At 35.8% G+C, this 22,654-nt stretch overlaps 1 protein-coding gene and 1 pseudogene across 2 annotated transcripts in view; both read left to right on the plus strand.

Moving 5' to 3' along the window:
* The window catches only part of CDK13 (cyclin dependent kinase 13), a 119,004-nt gene that overhangs the window by 36,993 nt on the left and 59,357 nt on the right, over positions 1 to 22,654 (plus strand). For both annotated transcript variants that reach the window (XM_054564113.1, XM_054564114.1), the window contains exons 3-5: positions 906 to 1,076; positions 2,431 to 2,570; positions 4,237 to 4,407. In XM_054564113.1, the coding sequence (XP_054420088.1) occupies positions 906 to 1,076; positions 2,431 to 2,570; positions 4,237 to 4,407 (482 nt within the window). The remainder of the gene's footprint in view (positions 1 to 905; positions 1,077 to 2,430; positions 2,571 to 4,236; positions 4,408 to 22,654) is intronic.
* Positions 8,778 to 10,720, plus strand: LOC129062913 (arginase-2, mitochondrial-like; annotated as a pseudogene).

The raw sequence follows: 22,654 nt of genomic DNA on the forward strand, positions 1-22,654 counted from the left end.
CTGTGATTCTAGTAACCTAGAGCCTTAAAAAAAAATTAAAAGAATCAGTGTCCAGTTTAGAAAAGTTAACATGAAAAGGGCTGAAGCTATAAATTAGTTGTTTGTGGTTATTTTGGTGGGCAAGCTGAATAATAGCTTGTAGTTTTATTTCTTACAACAAAACAGTTTTTGTCTTTTCAACAGAATCATAACCAAATGCCATGGCAAAGCTAATGAATTTTCTTATAAAACAATTGACTTTCAGTTTTAATATGCTTTTATAGTAGTTATGTATCATTTTTAAAAATAGGCTAAATTTTCCAGTTTCAGGCTTACAGAAAAAAATAGAGAGTCCCCATATACTCTGCACTCACTTTTCTTATTATTAACAATGTTAGCATGGTACATTTGTTAAAATTAATGAACCAATATTGATAATCCATACTTTGTTCAAATTTCTTTAGTTTTGATCTAATTCTACGTCATTTTACCCCCCAATTTTATACTTTGCAGTTGGATATAGTATATTATTTTATATGGAAAATAAACTACTTAGTTTAGCCCTGGCTCGTGTGGCTCAGTGGGTTCAGCGCTGACCTGTGAACCAAAGGGTCGCTGGTTCTACTCCTAGTGCAGGACATAGGCCTGGGTTGCAGGCCAGGTCCCCAGTAGGGGGCATGTGAGATGCAACCATACATTCATGTTTCTCTCCCTCTCTTTCTCCCTCCCTTCCCCTCTCTAAAAATAAATAAATAAAATATTTCAAAAGAAAAACTTAAGGACACTTAGTGCATAAAATATTTCTTTTTTAAGTACTTAGTTTAGTACTTTACCATTGAATAATGTAAGACATAGCTGCATTTTTATTTCTCAGCAGAATAAATTTTTGTATGTGTATTTTTTTGTCTGACTTCTTTCTTTTTTAGCTTACGAGGAAATATTTCAGTAAAAGCAGTTAAAAAAGAAGTAGAAAAGAAACTACGATGTCTACTCGCTGATTTACCACTGCCCCCTGAGCTACCAGGAGCAGACGATCTCTCAAAAAGTCCAGAGGAAAAGAAACCAACAGCACAGTTACATAGTAAAAGGAGGCCTAAGTATGTGCTTGCTTTCTGCTTGCTCTTAAATTGACCAGAGATGATTCTGGATCATCATAAAACTCAAAATTTAAAATAATAAAGTGTATTTATTCCTTCAGCTTAAGTTTATGAATAAACTCTATTAGAGTTTTGAAAAAAATTTCATAATTGCATGCATACCTATTTGAAATGACTAATAAAACCTAATTTAATTTTCTCCGTTTGTAATGTATTAATTTTGTAATGTGCTAAAGATAACCTTTATAATTAAGATATTTAAATAACAGAGTCACTAAAATTGGATAAGGTAGAATCAGCATTAAGTGAGCCTGAACAAAATTAATAATGGGAAAGCTGCTAGGCTTTCCTTTGGTTTTAGCTCTATTTGCTCCCATAACTAAATCCATTCTTTATTTTGCAAGAGGTGGAATGAAAGAATGCTTGAATCTGTATGCTAAACTAGCTTCAAGTAAGTCTCTGGAGACAACTCTTTCCCTTGAAACCTATTCATCAGCTAAGCTAGGGAGAACGTTGACTCCTTTTTTTTTCTTTCTTTTTTACTTAACCTATCGAAAGTATAAGACTTTGAGACAGATCTGATTTAAGCATTGCTGTTCAGGAAGCACCAAGTATGAAGTTACTTTTCTACTATGGAGCCGAAAGCTAGAACACTTATAAAATAGTCTTTCCTTGAGTATTAATAGCTTTATTCTTTTACTTGAATTTCTAATATCTACCTGAATATTAAAATACTACAAAATTACATCTTTTTGAAGAATGTCAAATATTTATCACATGTACAACATATACACTTAAAGTGTGGATTACCAAGAGTTGATTTTATTAATACTTTAGCACTCTTTTAGACTAAAAGTCTTTCTGGTAATTCCATTTTTAAGATAATTTTATCTATCATAAAAATAGAAATTTGTCAGTGAGTCTCATGGTTAGATTTTTGATAATATTTATGTCAAAATTTTGTATTTTGAAAGTGTGTGTGTGTGTATATTCAATTAAAAAGAAAACTTTCTGGATATTGGTTAGAGTACTTTGACTCTGCATACTAATGTGGGTTTTGTCCATTCACTGCGAAATGATGTTTTATTTCTGAAAGTCCTTCACACATGTTTTACTTCTTCTCTTTCTCAATTTAAGTGCTAGTCTACGGAAGAAGAGTCAGTGTAGAGAATGATGCCTTGCCTTTCATGATAATTTATAACACCGAATCCCAGAGTTACTTGTCTTAGATCACAAATGTGGAAGGGTCAGGAAATAAAGGATATAAGATTGGGTGGTGGGTGTATTTTGAGTATTTAACAGGTTATTCAATTTGCTTGATTGTATATAAAAACTTCAGAACTATATTTGATAGAATATGTGGGCCTCGCTTTGGTGAAATCAAAGAAAAAGATATTGACTGGGGAAAACGCTGCGTGGATAAATTTGATATCATCGGAATTATTGGAGAAGGTACCTATGGACAAGTTTACAAAGCCAGGGATAAAGACACTGGTAAGAATGTCAAATGCTCTGAATCTTCAGGTCAATGGAATGTATTGGTTTGTGTTTCTTTTTTAATGTGTAACTTCAGGAATTTTCAAGAAGAAGGTTAAATTATTATTTCATCTTGGGGTTTTTAGGCTGAATTAATTAATTTTAACTTTTTAATTACCATTTATTCCCTTTACACTGTCTTCCCTTTGCACCAAAGCCCGCTCTAACCCCCCCAGGCACCACACTATTGTCTGTGTCATTGAGTCCCTTTTCTGTTTTGTTCATCTTGTTTTTTTATTTTATTTTATATATACTTATATAAGGATTGACTGTATGTACGTGGGTGTGCATACATTTGTGTTTTCTAAAAGTGTTCCTTTAGTATTTGTGATGGAATTCACAGTAGTATGGTGGAATTTAGGGTGTTTTTTTTTTATGGTGAAAAAATTATTAGGTCGTTAGTAATAAGGGGGGAAAACATATTGACGTCAGGAGTCTCAGTAGTAAATTTTGTTGTAGTAAGCCTTATGCAACATTTTTATTTTGGCCAAAATTTTTTTTTTCTGTAGAAATTACCCTTTATTTGGAGGCCAGATTTAGTAGCTTAATCTTTTAGATTTTAATCAGGAACCTGAGAGAAACTTTTAAGAGTCCTTGCAGAAGAGGAAAACCTGTCAGAGGCTGTGTATTTTAAACTAATGCACCGAGCCAGAGTATAATCTTATAATTCCTTGTTGAAATAACCCAATAGACGAAAATAACATAGCTATTTCAGGACATTTAATAGAGGAGAGACTACCTTATGCTTAGAACCTCCTTTTAAGGCAGTTAGAGCATGGAGTAGTAATACTGATAATGATGATTCTGCATTATTAAAAAGAGATTAAAGTATAACTTTCAAAGCTGTTTAATAAATAAGAAATTATCCTATATTTTAGAATTCCCTAAAAAAGAATCAAATATGTTTTAAAGATTAAAGGGTTACACATTCTTTTGAACACTTTTGTATGTACAGAATTCCTTTTTATCTCCAAAGAAGTGCAATGAACAAACCGTCATTATAGTGATGAATGTTTTCTTACAATAGAATTTGTGTGTGTGCATGTGTGTTTTATTTGATACAAACTTATTTATATCTAAATTATGTGGCTATTTTATACAGTGCAAAGAGCACATACGTTCGAGACAGCTAAACCAGACTTTGAATCCCATTTTCACTGCTGAAAAACTGGGCAAGTTTAGGGAAGATAATGTCTGAGCGTAGTTTCTCACCTGTACAATCTGTAGAATTTTTTCAGTTCAGAGATTTTATGCATATATAAGCATATTGGATTTATTAATCCTTCCCTCCTTTACTTTTCAAAAATGGCAGTGTAATATATCTAATCTCCATCATCATACTTTTTTCATTTACCTCGAGAGCATAAAATAATTCATATAGACCTACCCTACCTTTTTATACAGTTATATAGTATTCTAAAGTTTGGATAAATATCTCAAACCAAGACCTAATTTCTTGAACTATCAACATTATATGGTATGTTGGGAACTAAATTTGTATTTTGTGGGTGGTAATTTGAAGATGTAGGAACAGAAATTATGAATTAAAGTAAATTTAAAATTAAGAAAAGTGTCTAGTGGTTTTTGTCAGCTAATAACCTGATTTTATTTAATTTTCTAATAGGAGAAATGGTAGCCCTAAAAAAAGTACGTCTTGATAATGAAAAGGAAGGCTTTCCGATTACAGCAATTCGAGAAATTAAAATTCTCCGGCAGCTTACTCACCAGAGTATTATCAATATGAAGGAGATAGTTACCGATAAAGAAGATGCTTTGGATTTTAAGAAGGATAAAGGTATGTGTGCATATTTACATAATCAGTTCTGTGTACTCATGATTTAGCTATCTTGCAGATTTTGTTATAGATATTGACCATTTAAATAAATGTAGTCGAGTCGAAGAGTTAATTTATTTACTTTAGTGGTCTTTGAGTCACCCAGGTAAACATCAGAGTATATTACCAGTATCACACAAAAAGTATACATTAGTAGTAGTTGGTTTTTTGAGCATCCCTGTATAATTTTTTGTTTTCATTTTTTAGCATTTGAGAAACAGTGTATAGTAGTTTTAGAATATATATACCTTATGTTTTTAGTGTTGTAATGCCTGACATACTAGGAAACTTCATCGTAGGGTTATATATTTCTAAAAGTATGGGGGCAAAATTCTTACCTGAAATTGCATTTAATAAACTGTACCTGGTATATGGTTGGCTTTCAGAAGAAAAGCTGAAAATAAATTCATGCATTTATTAAAGTAATTATCATTAGGGCACATGATGAGTGAAAGAAAGGCTCTTCTGCCAGTAGGTTTTAGATCTTCAGAGTAAGATTTTGGAGCCAAGGTTGACTCCTTTATAATCTATGGTTTTTGAAGGGCAGATTTTTTTTCAAACCAACTCTAAAACATTAAAGTACATATGTTCTGATTCAGCATGGTTAGACTCTGACTGTTTTCAACCATATGCATGTGCGCGCACACAATCTTATTCCAGGAAGTACAGTATAAAATGATACAATATATAGTGTTTGTTTTGCATAAAGGAACATCTATTTGAAAGTATTCTGTATGCACTAGGGAGAGCATCAGAATTATTTTTATTTTTTTCTTTTTATTTAGAAGTAGTTGCATATTCTTAATAATCTTTATTATGTTTTTCCATTACCATTTAATCCCCTTATACCCCCTTTACCCCAGCAGTCACCATACTGTGCAGAATTAATTTTTAAATGATGTCACTTCCATTAGATTTTGTCCATAACAAAGCCCATATTCCTTAGCCTTACTTCTAACCCAGTTTGTATTTATAACTATTTTTCATTACTTAATATTTTAAGTTTATTTTATTGATTTTGCTATTACAGTTGTCCCACTTTTTTCTCCCCTTTATCCCACTCCTCCCTGCACCCCTCCCATACTCGAGCATCTCCCACTCCCTTAGTTCATGTCCATGGGTTGTACATAAAAGTTTTTTGGTTTCTCCATTTCCTATACTGTTCTTAACCTCCCCCTGTCTATTTTGTGCCTACCAATTATGCTTCTTATTATGGATAGAATGTACCTTTTTCCCCTCTTCTCCCCCCTGCCCCCACTGATAATGCTCCATGTGATCTCCATTTCCAATTCTTTTCCTGTTCTAGTGGTTTGCTTAGTTTTTGTTTTTTAGGTTCAGTTGTTGATAGTTGTGAGTTTGTTCTCATTTTACTGTTGATAGTTTTTAATCTTTTTCTTAGATAAGCCTCTTTAACATTTCATATAATAAGGGCTTGGTGATGATGAATTCCATTAGCTTTACCTTATCTGACAAGCACTTTATCTGCTCTTCCATTCTAAATAATAGCTTTGCTGGATAGAGTAGTTTTGGATATAGGTCCTTGCCTTTCATGACTTTGAATACTTCTTTCCAGTCCCTTCTTGCCTGAAAGGTTTCTTTTGAGAAATCAGCTGATAGTTTTATGGGAACTCTTTGTACTTAACTCTCTCCTTTTCACCTGCTGCTTTTAAGATCCTCTCCTTATCTTTAATCTTGGATAATTTAATTATGAGGTGTCTTGGTGTGTGCTTCCTTGGGTCCAACTTCTTTGGGATTCTATGAGCATCTTGAACTTGCATGTCTACATGTCTATTTCCTTCAGCAGTTTGGGGAAGTTTCCTTTTATTATTTGTTCAAATAAGTTTTCGATTTCTCGTTCTTTCTCTTCTTCTTCTGGCACTCCTATGATTCAGATGTTGGAACGTTTAAAGTTGTCCCAGAGGTTCCTAAGCCTCTCCTCATTTTTTTGAATTCTTGTTTCTTCATTCTCATCTGGTTGAATGTTTATCTTTTCCTTTTGTTCCAAATCGGATTTGAGTACCTGTTTCCTTCCCTTCACTGTTGGCTCCCTGTACATTTTCCTTTATTTCATTTTGTATAACCTTCACGTCTTCCTTCATTTTGCGACTGAACTCAGTCATTTCTGTAAGCATCTTGATTACCAGTGTTTTGAACTGTGCATCTAAGGTTGGCTATCTCCTTGGTGCTTAGTTCGTTTTCTGGAGTTTTAATCTGTTCTTTCACTTGGGCCATATTTCTTTGTCTCAGTGCACCTGTTATATTTTAAGGGGTGGAGCGTTAGGTGTTCGTCAGGCTGAGGTAACCCACTTTGTTTTGTTGTGACACTGTGGGGGAAGGGTCAGAGAGGGAACAGTGCTGCTTACCAGCTTGCTCAGCTCTTGCCCCACTTTCCGTCACTTCCATTGCTTCCCACAAGGGAACTGTGCCCTTTCGGGTGCTGATTCCTTGGTAGGTGGGCTTATGTATGTTCTAGGACCCCCTCCGTCTCTCCAACAGACTATCCTGTGAGACTGGGAGTTTTCTCCCACCACCAAACCCCCCACAGGTTTTTACATCCAGCGTTTTTGAGGCTTTATTTCCCTGTGCTGGAACCTTGGGTTGTGCAGTTCGTCTCACTCCTCAGTTCCTCTTGGCTTATCTGCACATGAATGTGGGAAATCCCACCCAACTGCAGCGTGTCCTCTCCACTCCGGCTTCCAGTATCCACCCCACCTGCCAATCTGAATGAATATTTCTTCCTTAACTCCTTGGTTATTGGAGTTCTGGTTGTTTTTTGTTTTTAAACTCGTTGTTATCCTTCGTTTGGTTGTGCGAGGAATCAGAGTGTTTCTGTCTCTGCCTCCATCTTGGCTGGACTCCTCATTACTTCTTATTGTGTAGTTGAAAGGATACTGATTTGACTTAGGCTAGTCTGTCTAGGATTTGTGACTTAGCTTATTAGCAGTACAACCTTTTTAGCAAGGTCTTTAGCTCTTCTGAGCCTGATATCCCCCCATCCATTAAAGGGAAATGTTATTTCTCTTACTGTGTAGTAAGACTTAAAATAAACTTTTATATTTGAGGGTTGTATGGAAATGTTGGGTTTCATTAACCTTGCACTATAGCCAAATTAACATACTTGCTTTTCCTTCAGACATGCCCAGAACTTCCTGCTTTTTTGATCTTTGAGATCACACCATCTGCTTATTTCTCCAGTCCCATCTATGCCATTTTTTTGATTGCTCGCCAAGCTTCAGTCACATTGATCTTTTGAATTGTCACATATTCCAGTGTACCTCTCTGCCTTAAACATGCTGCTTCCTTGGACTTAAACATTTCCACTCCCACTACACACACACCACATACATGCACACATTCAATTTGAAAAGCTAACTTTTCATCCACTAGGTCTCAGCCTAAATGTTGCTTTATCAATTAGTGAGGCCTTATCTGAGCAATCTTCCCATTTTCTACTGTATATAGACACACACAATTTAAGAGCCCTAGTTAGTCCTTTTCTTCATAGCTTTTTCAGAATAACTGGATTGATTTGTTACTTATTTGTTTCTCCACATGAGGATGGGAACTGTACCCATTCTATTCACTGTTATAACCCTCTGCTGAGCTCAGTGACTAGACTGTAGAAGGTACTATATTGCTAATTGCTGAGTTGATAAATGAGCTCTACTTACTATAATCCTATCCATACTTTAACATTTTTTGAAAGACTGCTACCTCTGAACATATAAAGTGTTTATAGTTTCCATATATTTGTGGTCATAATTAATTCTCCTTACCATATTATAAATTCCCTGAAGTCTTTGTTTTGCTTTGATGGCTTCATAGTGCCTAGCACTGAATCTTACAAATCATAGATTTCATGTATTTGTACCCTTATCATCTTGTTTTCCTCACCATAATTCTGTCTGTAATTATATGAGATGTGATAAATAAGAAAGTGTGTTGTTATGTGATAATTATATTTGGATGCCAGTTATTAGTTAAATGTATTTGAGTATGTGAAGAAGTATAAAATTTAAAAGATAATCCCTTTTTTAAATTACTGAGATATAATTGACATATAACATTATATTTCAACAATTCAATATTTTGTACATATTATGAAATGATCACAATAAATCCACTTAATACCAATCACTACAAGCTACATTTTTTTTCTTGTGATGAGAACTTTTAAGATTTACTGTCTCAGCAACTTTCAAATATACAGTACAGCATTATTAACTATAGTGACTATGCTGTGCATTACATCCCCATGACATTGATTTTATAGCTAGGTGTTTGAGCCTTGACCACCTTCACTCTTTTCACCTATCCGCCATCCCCCGTCCATGGCAACTAACAATCTTTCACTTAGTATAATGCCTTCAATATCCATTTATATTGTAGCAAATGTCAAGATTTACGTATGTGTATGTGTGTATCACTTTTTCTTTAATCATTAATCCTTCTTCGGACACATGTTCCATGCCTTGGCTATTGCAGATAATACTGCTGTGAACATGAGGCTGCAATATATCTTTTTGAGTTAGTGTTTTGGTTTCCTTTGGATAAATACTCAGAAGTGGAATTGCCAGCTCATATGGTACTTCTAATTTTAATTTTTTGAGGAACCTCCATACTGTTTTCCATAGTGTCTACACCAGTTTACATTCCCACCAACAATGCACAACGGTTCTCTTTTATCCATATCCTCACCAACACTTGTTTCTTCTTTCTTTTTTGCTGAACATAGGCATTCTAACAGGTATGAGGTGACACCTGTTAGAATTAACAACTCTATTAATTTTGATGAGAGCCCTGATGAGGCAGCATGATTTGGTAAAAAGGGAAATAGATTTGGAGTCCTTGGGTTCTAATCCTGATCTTTCTACCTGTGTGACATATACTTACTGTAATTGCCATGGTGGAGCAGAAGGACACTATGGAAACTTTGATTTAATTGTATATGAAAATTCATAAAATTTTACAAAGTGACACTATATATATAAAACATCTTTAATATGAAAATTGTAAATGTCACAAAATCCAGTAAAATATAAACATATAAAAATAAAAACATTTGCATTATTATAACACAAGCCATTAGCTATATAAGAATGGCTGCATAAGCTCTTGCTTGGCAGTGGCTCACACTACCCATCTTATCCCTAAGAAGCCACCTTTCCCATCCCTAGATGCAAATACATTACGTCCCGAAAAAGTCCATCCACTCTGTGTCTGTGATTGGACCCCCATTCTTACAGGGACAAAAAAGAAAAGGAATGGAATGTGGTCCTGCTGCTGTAAGAGAAACTGGCTTAATGAGAATGTTCTCCATCTTGGGCTGCTGCCTAAAAGACTTTGGAGATTTCAGTTGCAGTCCAGGGCTCAACAACCTGATAGTGAATCCTTGTTCAGTGGGCCTTGCCAACCAGGAGCTGGCTGAGGTATTTAGTAGTACAGTGTCAAATGGCTACAGCTGCATTACAGTGGGAGGAGACCATAGCTTGGTAATTGGCACTGATAGTGGCCACGCCCCGCGATGCCCACACCTTTGTGTGATCTGTGTTGATGCCCACATTGACATCAGTGCACCCCCACCACTTCATCTGAACAAGATAGCACAGCTTCCAGGATTTTTCTGGATCTAATCTTATACCTCTTCCCTAGGTATTGTGTACATTGGTCTAAGAGACATGGACCCTCCTGAACACTTTATTTTATTTTAATGAATTATGATATTCACAATTTTTCCATGGAAAGACATAGATTGACTTGGCAACCAGAAGGTGATGGAACAGACATTTGGTCTGATTGGCAAAAAACAAAGGCCAATCCATCCGAGTTTTGATATTGATGAATTTGATGCTGCAGTTGCTCTAGCAACAGGAACCCTTATTGAAGGGGGATTAACCTATTGAGAAGGCATGTATATCACTGAGGAAATACACAATACAGGGTTGTTTCAGTGCTGGATTTTGTTGGCGTCATTCTTCAGTTGGCTGTTCAGAGAAGCCAAGGCCACAGCTGGCCTGGCAGGGGATATGCTTGCTTCAAGTTTGATCAGACAAGGGAGGCAGTGCACAGTGTCTTTGACCATCTTCCTACTCTCAGTTCACCAGATGAATCAGAAAATGAACATGTGAGAATTTATTACATGGTCATCTTGAACAATACTGCCTTAATGATAACATTTATGCATTTGCACAATGTAAGATTTCCTTTCCCCTCCAGTTTGGTGACCAATAATACTGTAAATGTATTTGGTATTTTGCACTTAACAGGGTATTGATATGTTGGAGTACTATGTAAATTTTAAGAAGTCATAAGCAGCATTTATTACCTTGGTAAAAAGAAAAAGAATAGCAGCATATATGAATTTTTTAAAAACTTGGCTCTACTAAAAACTTTTAAAAAATCATGAAAAATTGGATATAAAAATATTATTTGGTATTCAAAAAGAAATTATTGTCCTTATGAAAACAGGGTTAAATGAAAATTACCAAATCATGGGTGTATTTTTGTGCAAAAACTTAGAAATCCTGAGGGAGGGGTTTTTTTCCTGAAATAGGAGAAAACGGAGGGGAGAGAAACTAATACTAAATTTTTTTCTTCATCTTTAGGGAATCCCCTCTCTTTTTACTAACTTTAAAGGGATGTTTAATCTTTTTGTCTGTTTTCAAACTTTGTACTGTTAGGAAGGGGGAGTTTTGTTTCAAAGAAAGAATCTTGTACCTCTGTAGTTCTTTAGTCTCCTCAGGTATGGAATGAGAATGGGATGCATTACTTGGGTTAATTTCAGTACTCTCATTTTCGTATTTTACTATTTTTGAACTAGCATGTGAATAATTTTGCAATGGAAGTTTTGCTGTGTTTTCCTTTCATTGAGGATTATGACTTTATAAAAAAGCATGCTTTCTCAATGAGTGCAATAGTATTTAATTAAAATTTTTAATGCAGTTTATAATTCTCTGGGTGTAGGGAAGGCTGTGTTTTGCAGTTATATGTGTATATAAAGTAAAAACATGAGTCATTAATCTCCATCTCAAGATGTAAGTATTTCAGTATTCAGATTAAATAAAACAATGAAATATCACACCAACAAAATAGTGTTTTGGTATTTAAAATTAACATAGTATCCTAAAAAACCAAAAACCAGTATTATAATTGCTGTATACAAGTATTTGTTTAATGTGAGAAGTTGAGTAATCTTTTAATTTGAACATTTCCTAAAAATCAAGAAAATAATATTCAATAATAAATGCTAGTGGCAAGGTGTCACTATATGGTTGAGGGAAGATTTTCAAATGTCACTTCCTCTGTAGTCTCTGATTCACACATGGTGCCCCCTACATTTGCATTTCATAGTATACCGAGTTCTAGTAATAGTTTTTTCTATTTCTACTTGTCATTATGTTTTCATATCATCTTTCCATTGAAATCCCTGAGAGCAGGGGCTGAATTTTATTCTACTTCATACTCATAGTGTACGGCACACAGATTATTAAAATTTTGAGTAGAATTAATGAAATCAATGAATTAATGAAATACAGAAGTAGGAAGGTTCTGTGGAACAAGTATAATGTAAAAGGTAGAATGCAAATTGGATAAGTAGAGAGGAGTGCACTCTAATTCATGGCTGTCATAATTTGTTTTATGAGGCAATGAAAGATTAATTGATATATTCCCTAAAAAAATACCTTGCTTTAAAATGACCTCTATCTCATTTTCTTAAAAATCTGAACTCATTTCCACAGTATAGATCTAATAAAAGTTTTGTGAAGGAAGTATTACTGATTGACTTGTGCATTCTTTCACTACTCACATGTTTATTATACTAGATCCTAGACCTGGGCAAATTCAGTTCCTTAGTTGCCTTAACCACCTTTCAAGTACTCTGTAGTAGAAAAATATTTATTTACTAGGTCCTAGACCTGGGAAGTTAAGTTTCTTAACGGTATTTACTACCTTTCAATTGCACTTGGATACTGACTACATTTTGGATAGGGCAGTTATGTAGAACATTTCTATGAAACCATCAAGTTCTATTGAATAATGCTAAGATTTTTAAAAAATAACGTCTGATCCCTGACTCAGGCTAGTTTCTGGGGACCAGAAGGATCAGTACTTGATAGATGTAAATCAGACTAATATATGAATGACAAGACTAGTTTCTGTTCAGAAGTTTTTCCTTATTATTAGTTCAGTTTATATATAATTGTTAGAAAGTTAGTTGTAGGTGTTAAGTTCCAAAAGAAGTGAAAACAATTTAAATAATAGAGGCTGTACAGCCTACCAAATAAACAAGAGAACTTTGCTATGGAGTCTGTTCCTACCAACTGTAAACTGCCTTTTTTCTCCACCTTAAAAAAAGAATGAACTTGCAGGTTATTTTATTAAGAATATAATTTTTTCTGTGATATTGGGTCTTCAGCTACATATTGAGGCAGGACTGAAATTTTTTATCTAATGGGGACTGTTTATATTCTGTTCTTCATTATGGCATGTAAAAAATAAAACTTATAAAATAGTCTCATTTGTACATTTCATTTGTATCTGGAGTTTTATGTGAAATTTCCAGTTAAGGGTACCAGGCCAGAGATTTATTTTTATTTTTTTTAAAGGTTTTTATTTATTTATTTTTAGAAAGCAAAAGGGAGGTAGGAAGAGAAGCAGAGAAACATCAGTGTGTGGGTGCATCTCACATGCTCCCTTCTGGGGACCTGTCCTGCAACCCAGGCATGTGCCCTACACTGGGAATCAAACTGGCGGCACTTTGGTTCACAGGCTGACATTCAATCCACTGAGCCACACCAGCTAGGGCCAGGCCGGAGATTTATAGTGTTAAGGTCTGCTACCCTTTTTCTGTGTAGCACTATTAATAATACTATGCAACAGCCATTTTTCAACAACTGTGCCGCAAGAATTTTTTCTCTTAGAGTGCCAAATAAAAAAATAATAACAGACAATACAAAGTAGCTGTCCAGTGTGAATAAACCAAAATTATACCTTTTTTTTAGTCAGATTGGCAAAAAATACAGTTTTTGTGTGCCGCAGAATTTTAGTAATTAGTTTATGTGTGCCATGACATGAAAAAGGTTGAAAATTGCTGTTCAGTAGATTTAGTAACTTTTTAGAGTTGGAGCAGAGGAGGAAAAAGAAAAATGTTAATGTATAGGCTTTCTTTACTTGATTATAAAAGTAATGTTCCTTTTTGTAAATTTGGAAAATAAAATATAAACTTGAAAATAAAATGACCCAGATATTATCACTATTATTTTTCTGTATATTTTCCCTGTATGTCTTTTTTCACATTTATGATTATTTATTCCTAAACAGAGGTTCTACTTCTTTCATTACTAATAGTCTTTTTTTATTTTTTTATTTTTTAAAAATCATGTTTATTCTATTATAGTTGTCTCAATTTTTCCCCCTTTGTCCTCCTCCATCCATCCCATCTCCCACCGCCCCACTCCGGCTCCCACAGTCAGTTCCATACTGTTGTCCGTGTCCAGGGGTCATTCATACATGTTCTTTGTCTAGTCTCTTCCCCTTCTTTCCACCATTGTCCTGCTTCCCCATGCCCTCTGGTCACTTTCAGTCTGCTCCATGTATACATACCTATGGTTTATTTTGTTCGTTAGTTTATTTTATTGAATAGGTACCACTTACAGGTGAGAGCATACGATATTTGTCTTTCACCAACTGGCTTATTGCAAATAGCATAATATTCTCCAGTTCCATCCATGTCGTCGTATAAGGTAGGAGTTCCTTCTTCTTCTTTTTTTTAATGCAGATTGATTTTATTTATTTATTTTTTTAAATGTCAAAATCCATTATAAAATATTAAAAAATTTAAATTCATTATAAAGTCTCAGCAATTAAAACAACATGACACCAGCACAGAAATAATCAAATAGATCAATGAAATAAAATGAGCATTCTAGAAACAAACGTATATCTAACAATGTAATGTATGATTAAATTGATATTTCAAATCAATGGGGAAAATAAGGTTTATTCAACAAATAAAGTGCATGGACTTTTGTTACTTGAAATAAAACAAATATAGAGCCCTATTTCACACATTATACAAAAACTAATCAGGTGACTTAAAAATCAATATGTAAAATCTAAGGAGTTTTCAGAGAAAATACAAAATAATTTTTTTTACGCTGAAGTAAAATATTCAAACCCAGCAGCTATAAAGTAAAATATTGACAATATGACTATATTCAACATTTAAGACTGTACAGTAATTTACATATAAAAAAGTTAAAGGACAAGTAATAGAATAGGAAAGTATTTGCAACATATCTAAAAAGGGATCAATAGCTTTTTTTAGGAAAAAATTCTACAAACATTGTAAAAAAAAATGGATAGAAAATGCCAAAAAGTCATTTAAAGCTTTTTAAAAGTAATAGAAATAGGCAAGAAATATACAGAAGCAGGTTTAGTTTAAACAAATAAGAAAGTAATATTGAAAGTAACATCATTGTCAAATCAGATTAATAAGTATTAAAAATATTGATAATATCAAGTATTAGTGACTGTGAAAGGAACTGAGTATTCATAGACTCTTTTTCTTCATCTTCTTAAAGCAGTCCCTTTCACATATCTTGCAGTGCTGGTTTGGTGGTGGTGTATTCTTTTAGTCATCTTTTATCTGGGAAACTCCTTATTTCGTCTTCCATTTTAATTGAGAGCGTAGCTGGATAGAGAGCAGTCTTGGTTGCAGGCCTTTGCTTTTCATGACTTGGAATATTTCTTGCCACTCCCTTCTGGCTTGCAGTGTTTCTGTTGAGAAGTCAACTGCTAACCGTATGGGGGGTTCCCTGTATGTTACTACCTGTTTCCCCCTTGCTGCCTTTAGGGTTCTCTTTCTTTGCTATTTGCCATTATAATGATGATGTGTCTTGGAGAGGGCCTCACTGGGTTCCTCTTGGATGGGACCCTCTGTGATTCTTGGACTTGGGTGACTTTTTCTCTCCTCCAATGAGAGAAGTTTTCCATCATTACTTTTTCAAACAGGTTCTGTATCCCTTGCTCCTCTTCTTCTCCTCCTGGTATCCCTATTATATGGATAGTATTACATTTCAGGTTGTCCTGCATTTCCCTAAACACCTCTTTATTCTTTTTGAGTCATTTTCTTGCTCTTTCTGGGTTTTTTTCCTACCTTATCCAGCTCACTGATTCAATCCTCAGCTTCATCTAGGCTACTTTTGATTCCTTCTACTGTGTTCTTCAATTCAGAAATTGTATTCTTCATTTCCTCTTGTCTCTTATTGATAGTTTCTATGTCCATTTTCATGCTGATATAGGTTGCAGTAAATTCCTTGCGGTTTCCCTATAATTTTTTGTAATTCTCTCTGAGCTCACTGAGCTCATTGAGCTCCCTTAGAACTGTTCTTTGGAACTCAATGTCTGATAGTTTACTTGCCTCTATTTCATTTAATTTTCTTTCTGAGGATTCTTCCTTTCCCTTCAACTGAGGGGTGTTTCTTTGTCTTCCCATCATTTGTGAGACTCTTCTTTTGTGCTTCTGCTTCTTAAATTGATCTGTCTTGATTTCCTGACTTTGTGGTATGAACTTCTATGGTAGGAGACTGCTGTTTTTTTCTTTCTGGATCTCCCTCTGATGATGTCAGATGTTGACCCTGTCCGACCTTAGGCAGTCTCTTCGAGACTTCCAGGAATCTACTTTCTGTGGCTGTCTCCTTCAGCTGTTAATCTAGTCACTCTGCTCTCAGCATGCTGGCTTATTCACCATGGGACAGGGCAGAATTCCTTCTGGGGGCAGGGTTATTGGGTCCTCTCATGAGGCTGTTGCTCAGGGGAGTGGTATGCCTGAGCCAGATGGCTGCTTCCTTATGAGAGAGGAGTCAGTACTGGGATCCCGTTGGCTACTCTCTCCATTCTTTCCCCAAAGCCTCTGTCTCCAGTCTGTCCTCAGGCATCTCTAGCCCACTCTGCCCTGCCTTTTCAGGAGACAAGGGTAAGTGGCTGCAACCAAGAATTTGTGTGTTGGCCCTTTAAAAGGCCCTTCGCATCTCTAGCCACCTGTATTTGGCAGAGAGCAGCCCTGCCACGTTTCACAGCTGGTTCTTATCTTTGTATTTTTGGGCTCTGGTGCTGTTGAGATCTCATAAACTAGAGATCTCTGCTTATGGCTTAGACCCCATTCTTCTCAGGGGGATCCAGCTGGCTGTTTCAATATCCTTCTGGTACTGCTGCCTGTGGGCACCCTGCCCGCCTTCTCAAGTCTGTACCACACTCCTTACCAGTTAGGTTGTGCTAAAGCTGATTCTTCTGTCTGTTCAAGGTTATAAGGCTCCTCTCTTGCTGCTGTTCTGTCGTTTGTTCCAGGTGATTTCTCCACAATTTAGTTGTAATTCCAGATTGGTCCCGGGATGACCTCAGTGTGACCCCCATTCATTCCTCCGCCATCTTGATTTCTCTTTTTTTTTAATTGCCATAATTTGTCATTCACTGGAATGGACCATATTTTGTTTCTCCATTGTGGTATGTATAGGTTCTTTCAGACATTTACTACTTCCTATATTGAAATTTTATGCTGGGAAATTCAAGCAGTTGTGTGCAGCTACTCATATATCTGAAAACAAAGAATGGACTTTATTTGCTGGGAAAAGTCGTGGCCAACTTTGAATTATAGGTTTGGTTAGGAATTACGTAGTGAATCACAAATGTTCTGGAATTAAATAGCAGATATTCCATCAGTCCTAGCATTCAAGTGAATTCGACCCAGGTTCCTTTCAATCCATTGTTTTTATGCTTAAAATTTTTATCCACTTCTGGTTATTCCCTTAAATTATTAGGTAAAGGAATACTAGGTCAAAGGATTTGGGCTTTGAAGTTTCTTGACACATTCAGCAAGTGTTCCAGAAAGGTTGTGCCAATTTACATTCTCAAATATAAGTTGAGAATATAGAACAAACTAAAAATGAAAGGGAACTGCCTCAACCTGTATAGGGCATCTATGAAAAAAAGAATGCCTGTTCTGATGACTTAGGGCAATTAGGCAAGAAAACTAAATAAAAAGTAACCAGATGTAAAAGGAAGAAGTAAAAGTGTTTATAATTAGTTTGTATGTGTATCGGTGTACACACAATACAGAAAATCCTATGGAATCCATTTAAAAACTCTTAGAACTAATACATGGTTTCAAGAAGGTAGCAGGATATAAGAGGAATATACAAAAATATGTTTTAGTTCTATATACGAACAATGTACAATCCAAAAGCAAAATTAAGAAAACAGTTCCTTTCAAGATAGAGCAGTAGGTAAACATGGTTTGACTCCTTGTACAACCACAGCAAAAATTACAACTAGACTACAAAACAAATTATCACCCAGAATTGTCAGAAAACTGAGCTGTATGGAAGCCTGACAACCAAGGAATTAAAAGAAGTCACGTTCATCCAGACAGGTAGGGGCAGAGCTGCGTGGAGAGGCTCAGAGACATGCAGATGTGGAACAGAAGGTCCCATACCCATGTATGGTAGATAGATATCAGGAGGCATAACTTGGGAGCGAGTGATCCCAGCCCCACACGAGAGTACCCAGCCCAGGGTTCCACTGCCAGGAAGATAAGTCCCCATAACTTCTGGCTGTCAAAACCTGTGGGGCTTAGGGCTGCAGAAAAAACTGAAATTCTCAGGAGTTGCTTGTTAAAGGGCCTACAATGGACTTAGGACTTACAGACTCACTCCATCTGGGCTTCCAGTAAGTGCCAGGGCAGCAGCTGGAAGGGCACAGTGGCATACAGGCAGAAATTGAAGTGTTTGACATCAGGGCAGGGGAGGGCAAGGGGCAGGGGACAGCTTCCTCCTGGACAAAACTCCAGAGGCCAGGCAGCAGCATTGTCCCCTTTCTGAATCCTCCCCACCACAGAGAAGCAACACCATATCAGAGACTCCATCAACCTGGTCCATGCAGTTGCCTCTCCCTGGTGATTACCTAAGGCTCTGCCCCAGCCAACTTACTGGTGTACTTTTCTACAATACGCCACGCTACTATGATGGAGTCAGAGCATCTCTACCTAATACAGAGGTACCCAACCTTTTGGCACCAGGGACCAGTTTCGTGGAATACCATTTTTCCACAGGTGGGGGTTGGACAGGAGGCAGAGCTCAGGCAATAATGTAAGTGAAGCATTGCTTGCTGGCCTGCCACTTATATCCTGTTGTGTGGCCTGGTTCTTAACATGCCACAGCGTGGTGCCAATCTGTGGCCTAGGAGTTGAAGACCCCTAACCTAGTGCATAGAAACAAACACAGGGAGGCTGCCAAAATGAGGAGAAAAAGAAATATGGCCATAATGAAAGAACAGAACAAAACTCCAGAAAAAGAACTGAACAAAATGGAGATGAGCAATCTATCAAAACACTAGTTATTAGGATGATCAAGGAACTCATTGGGTACTTCAAACAGCATAAATAAGACCCAGGTAGAAATGAAGGTTACACTAAGTGAAATAAGGAAAATTTATAGGGAACCAGCAGTGGAGTGGATAAAGCTGAGAATCAAAGCAATGATTTCGAACATAAGGACAAAATAATAATCAGAACAGCAAGAAAAAAAAAGAATAAAAAAACCAAACAAGGATAGGCTAAGGAGCCTTTGGGACAACTTCAAACGTACCAACATTTAAATGATAAGGGTGCCAGAAGGAGAACAGAAAGAACAAGAAATTGGACACTTACTTGAAAAAAATAATGAAACCCTAATTTGATGAAAGAAATAGACATACAAGTCCAGGAAGCACAGAGGATCCCAAACAAGATGGACCCAAAGAGGACCATACCAAGACACATCATAATTAAAATCCCAGAGGTTAAAGATATGGAGAGAATCTTAAAAGCACATAGTTACCTACAAGAGTTCCCGTAAGACTCCCAGCTGATTTCTGAAGAGACATTGCAGTCTGGATGCGACTGGCAAGAAGTTATCAGAGTGATAAAAAGAAGAACCTACAACCTAGATTAATCTGTTGCGCAAAACTGTCATTTAGACGGGAAGGGCAGATAAAGTGCTTCCCAGGCAAGGTAAAGCTAAAGGAGACCATCATCACCAAGCCATTGTTATATGAAATGCTAAAGGGACTTATTTAAGAAAAAGATGACCAAAACTGTGAACATTAAACTGGTCATAAATTCACAGCTATCAACAATGGAATCAAAAACCAAACTAAGCAGAACAGAAATGGAATAATAGATATGGAGATCATGTGGAGGGTCATCAGTTGGGAGGAGGGAAGGGGGAAATTGGGGGAAGATGTGCAGGGATTGAGAAGTGCAAATTGGTATGTACAAAATAGACGGGGATGTTAAGAACAGTATAGGAAATGGAGGGGCCAAAGAACTTATATGCACAACCCATGGAAATGAACTAAGGGGGGTAATTGCTGGAGGGAATGGGGATTACCGGGTGGAGGGCGGAAAGGGGGAAAAATTGGGACAACTCTTACAGCATAGTCAATAAAATATTTAAAAATTAAAATTAAACATTATAATCTTAAAAAGAATAAAATATTTAGGAATAAATTGACAAAAGAAGTGTAAGACCCGTACTTTGAAAACTACAAACATCATTGAAATAAATTGAAGACCTAAATAAATGGAAAGACATTTCTTGCTGCTCATGGTTCTCCATATTCAGTACAGTCTCTTGCCAAAGTCCCAGTTGGCTTCTTTTCATAAACTATCAAGCTGATCCTAAAATTGATGTGAAAATTCAAGAGACATAAGTTAGCCTAAAAAATTTTAAACAAAGTTAGAGAACTCATACTTCTTCATTTCAGATTTTACTACAAAGCTAGAGTGATTGAGACTGTTGTGCTGGCATTAAGATAAACATAGATCAGTGGAGTAGAATTGAGAATCTTGAAATAAACCCTTATATTTATGGTCACTTGATTTTCAACAAAGATACCAGGACAATTCAATGGGAAAGAAAAGCCTCTTTAGCAGTCAGTGCAGGGTTAAGTGGATGTTCGTCCACCTGCAAAGAAGGAAATTGTACCTCTTCCTCACATTGAACACAATACTTAAAGTGGATCAATGACTTAATAAGAGCTAAAACTGTAAAACTCTTACAATATGAGTAACACTTTGAGACCTTGGATTAGCCAAAGCCTTTTTAGTTATGACATTTAAGGAAGACACAATAAAGGCCATTGATCAAAAATATAGTTTATTGAACTTCATCAAAATTATTAAAAACTTGTTCATTAGTGGATACTACTGAGAAAATGAAGGACAGATCATCAAATGAGAGAAAACATTCCTAAAGTCACTATCAAATAAGGGACTTGTATCTAGAATACACAGTTGACCCTTGAATGATGTAGGGGTTAGGGACATTGGCCCCATGTATAATCAAAAATCCACGTAGAATTAGTAACCCCACATATAATTAGTAAAATCCACATATAAGTAAAAGCTTACATTGTTCCTTGGTATCTGTTGGGTATTGGTTCCAGGATCCACTGTGTTAGCAAAATCCATGGATGCTTAGTTCCCTATGTAAAATGACATAGATCAGTGCATACAGTCAGGGCTCCAAAACTGCAGATCAAAAAACAATACAAATATTTATTGAAAAAAACCCCTCTATAAATGGACCTATGTGGTTCAAACCCATGTTGTTCCAGGGTCAACAATATAAAGAACTCTTAAAACTAAGTTTACAAAAGAAAACCTTTTTAAAAAGTAAGCAGAGGCTCTGATTAGACATTTCTTAAAAGAAAATATGCAGACAGCCAGTAAGCACATGAAAAGATGTTCAAAATCATAGCCGTTGGGGAAATGCAAATCAAAACCAGAATGAGATAACACTCTACATGTTTTTACACCCTCTATAGGCTATAAGATATTCATAACAAAAAGATAGTAACAGCTGATGGAAAAGATGTAGAGAGATTTGAGAACTCGCATGTATTTTTGATGGGATTGTAAAATGGTACAGCCACATTGGAAAACAGTCTGGCATTTTCTCAAAATATTAAAGAGTTAGCACATGACCTAGAACTTCTATCCCTAGAGATATTTATACCCCAGAGAAATAAAAACACGTCCACACAAAAACTTGTATACCAATGTTAATAGCAGGATAATTCATAATTGCCAAAAAGTGCAAACAACCTAAATGTCCATGAACAGATGAATAGATAAAATCTAGTACAGGCATCCCGCTTTCTGAATGTTTTTGTTATGCTACTTTGCTTTTATGAAAGGCCCAGATTAGTACCTGTTTTTGCTAAGGGAAAGAAATCTGAGGAGCATTTTCATTTTTACATAATGTAGGTCTTTTGTACCTACAAGTGAATTGATGTATCACAAACTTGTGAAAGGTGGGGAATATTCTTTGCTTTATACCACTGACTTATAAAAAACTTTATAGGGATCCTCTACTTTCAGTTAGTGGGGGAAACCTGTGTGTCCATGTGGTAGAAGTTACTCTGTCTTAAAAAGAAATGAAGTGCTCAAATCCACAAATTGGATAACCTGGATGAAATGGACAGATTCATAGAAACGACCTACCAAGAATCATGAAGAAATAGAAAATCTCAACAGACCTGTAACTAGTAAGGAGATCAAAAATCTCCAACAGAAAGTCCAGAACCATATGGTTTCACTGATTAATTGTACCATTTAAAGAATTAATACCAGTGCTCTTCAGATTGTTCAGAAAAATTGAACAGAACAAAACACTTACCAACTCATTCTGTAAGGCCAGCATTACTCTGATACTAAAACCAGGCAATGACACAAGAAGAAAAAACTACAGAGCACCATTTCTGATGAATATTTATGCAAAAACTCTCAGAAAATACTTGCAAACTGAATTCAGGAGTTTATTAAGAGGGTTATACATTATGATCAAGTGAGATTTCTGGAATGCAAATATAATTCAGCATATGAAAATCAACCAATGTAATATACTACATTAACAGAATTAAGGACAAAATTACATAGTTATCTCAATAGATGGCAGAAAAAGCATTTTGACAAAGCGCCCTTTAATGATAAAAAACACTCAAAAGACTGGAAATAGAAGGAAACTATATCAACATACGAATTGCCATATTAATATCTGAAAAGTCCACATCTTGCATACTCTGTGGTGAAAGACTAAAATTAGCATTTCTTATAAAATCAGAAGGGAAAGATACCTGCTTTTGTAACTTTTATTCAACATAATGCTGG

The sequence above is a fragment of the Pteronotus mesoamericanus genome, unplaced genomic scaffold, assembly GCF_021234165.1.
Source record: "Pteronotus mesoamericanus isolate MK-2021 breed Mesoamerican mustached bat unplaced genomic scaffold, CSHL_Meso_final scaffold_85, whole genome shotgun sequence".
NCBI lineage: Eukaryota > Metazoa > Chordata > Mammalia > Chiroptera > Mormoopidae > Pteronotus > Pteronotus mesoamericanus.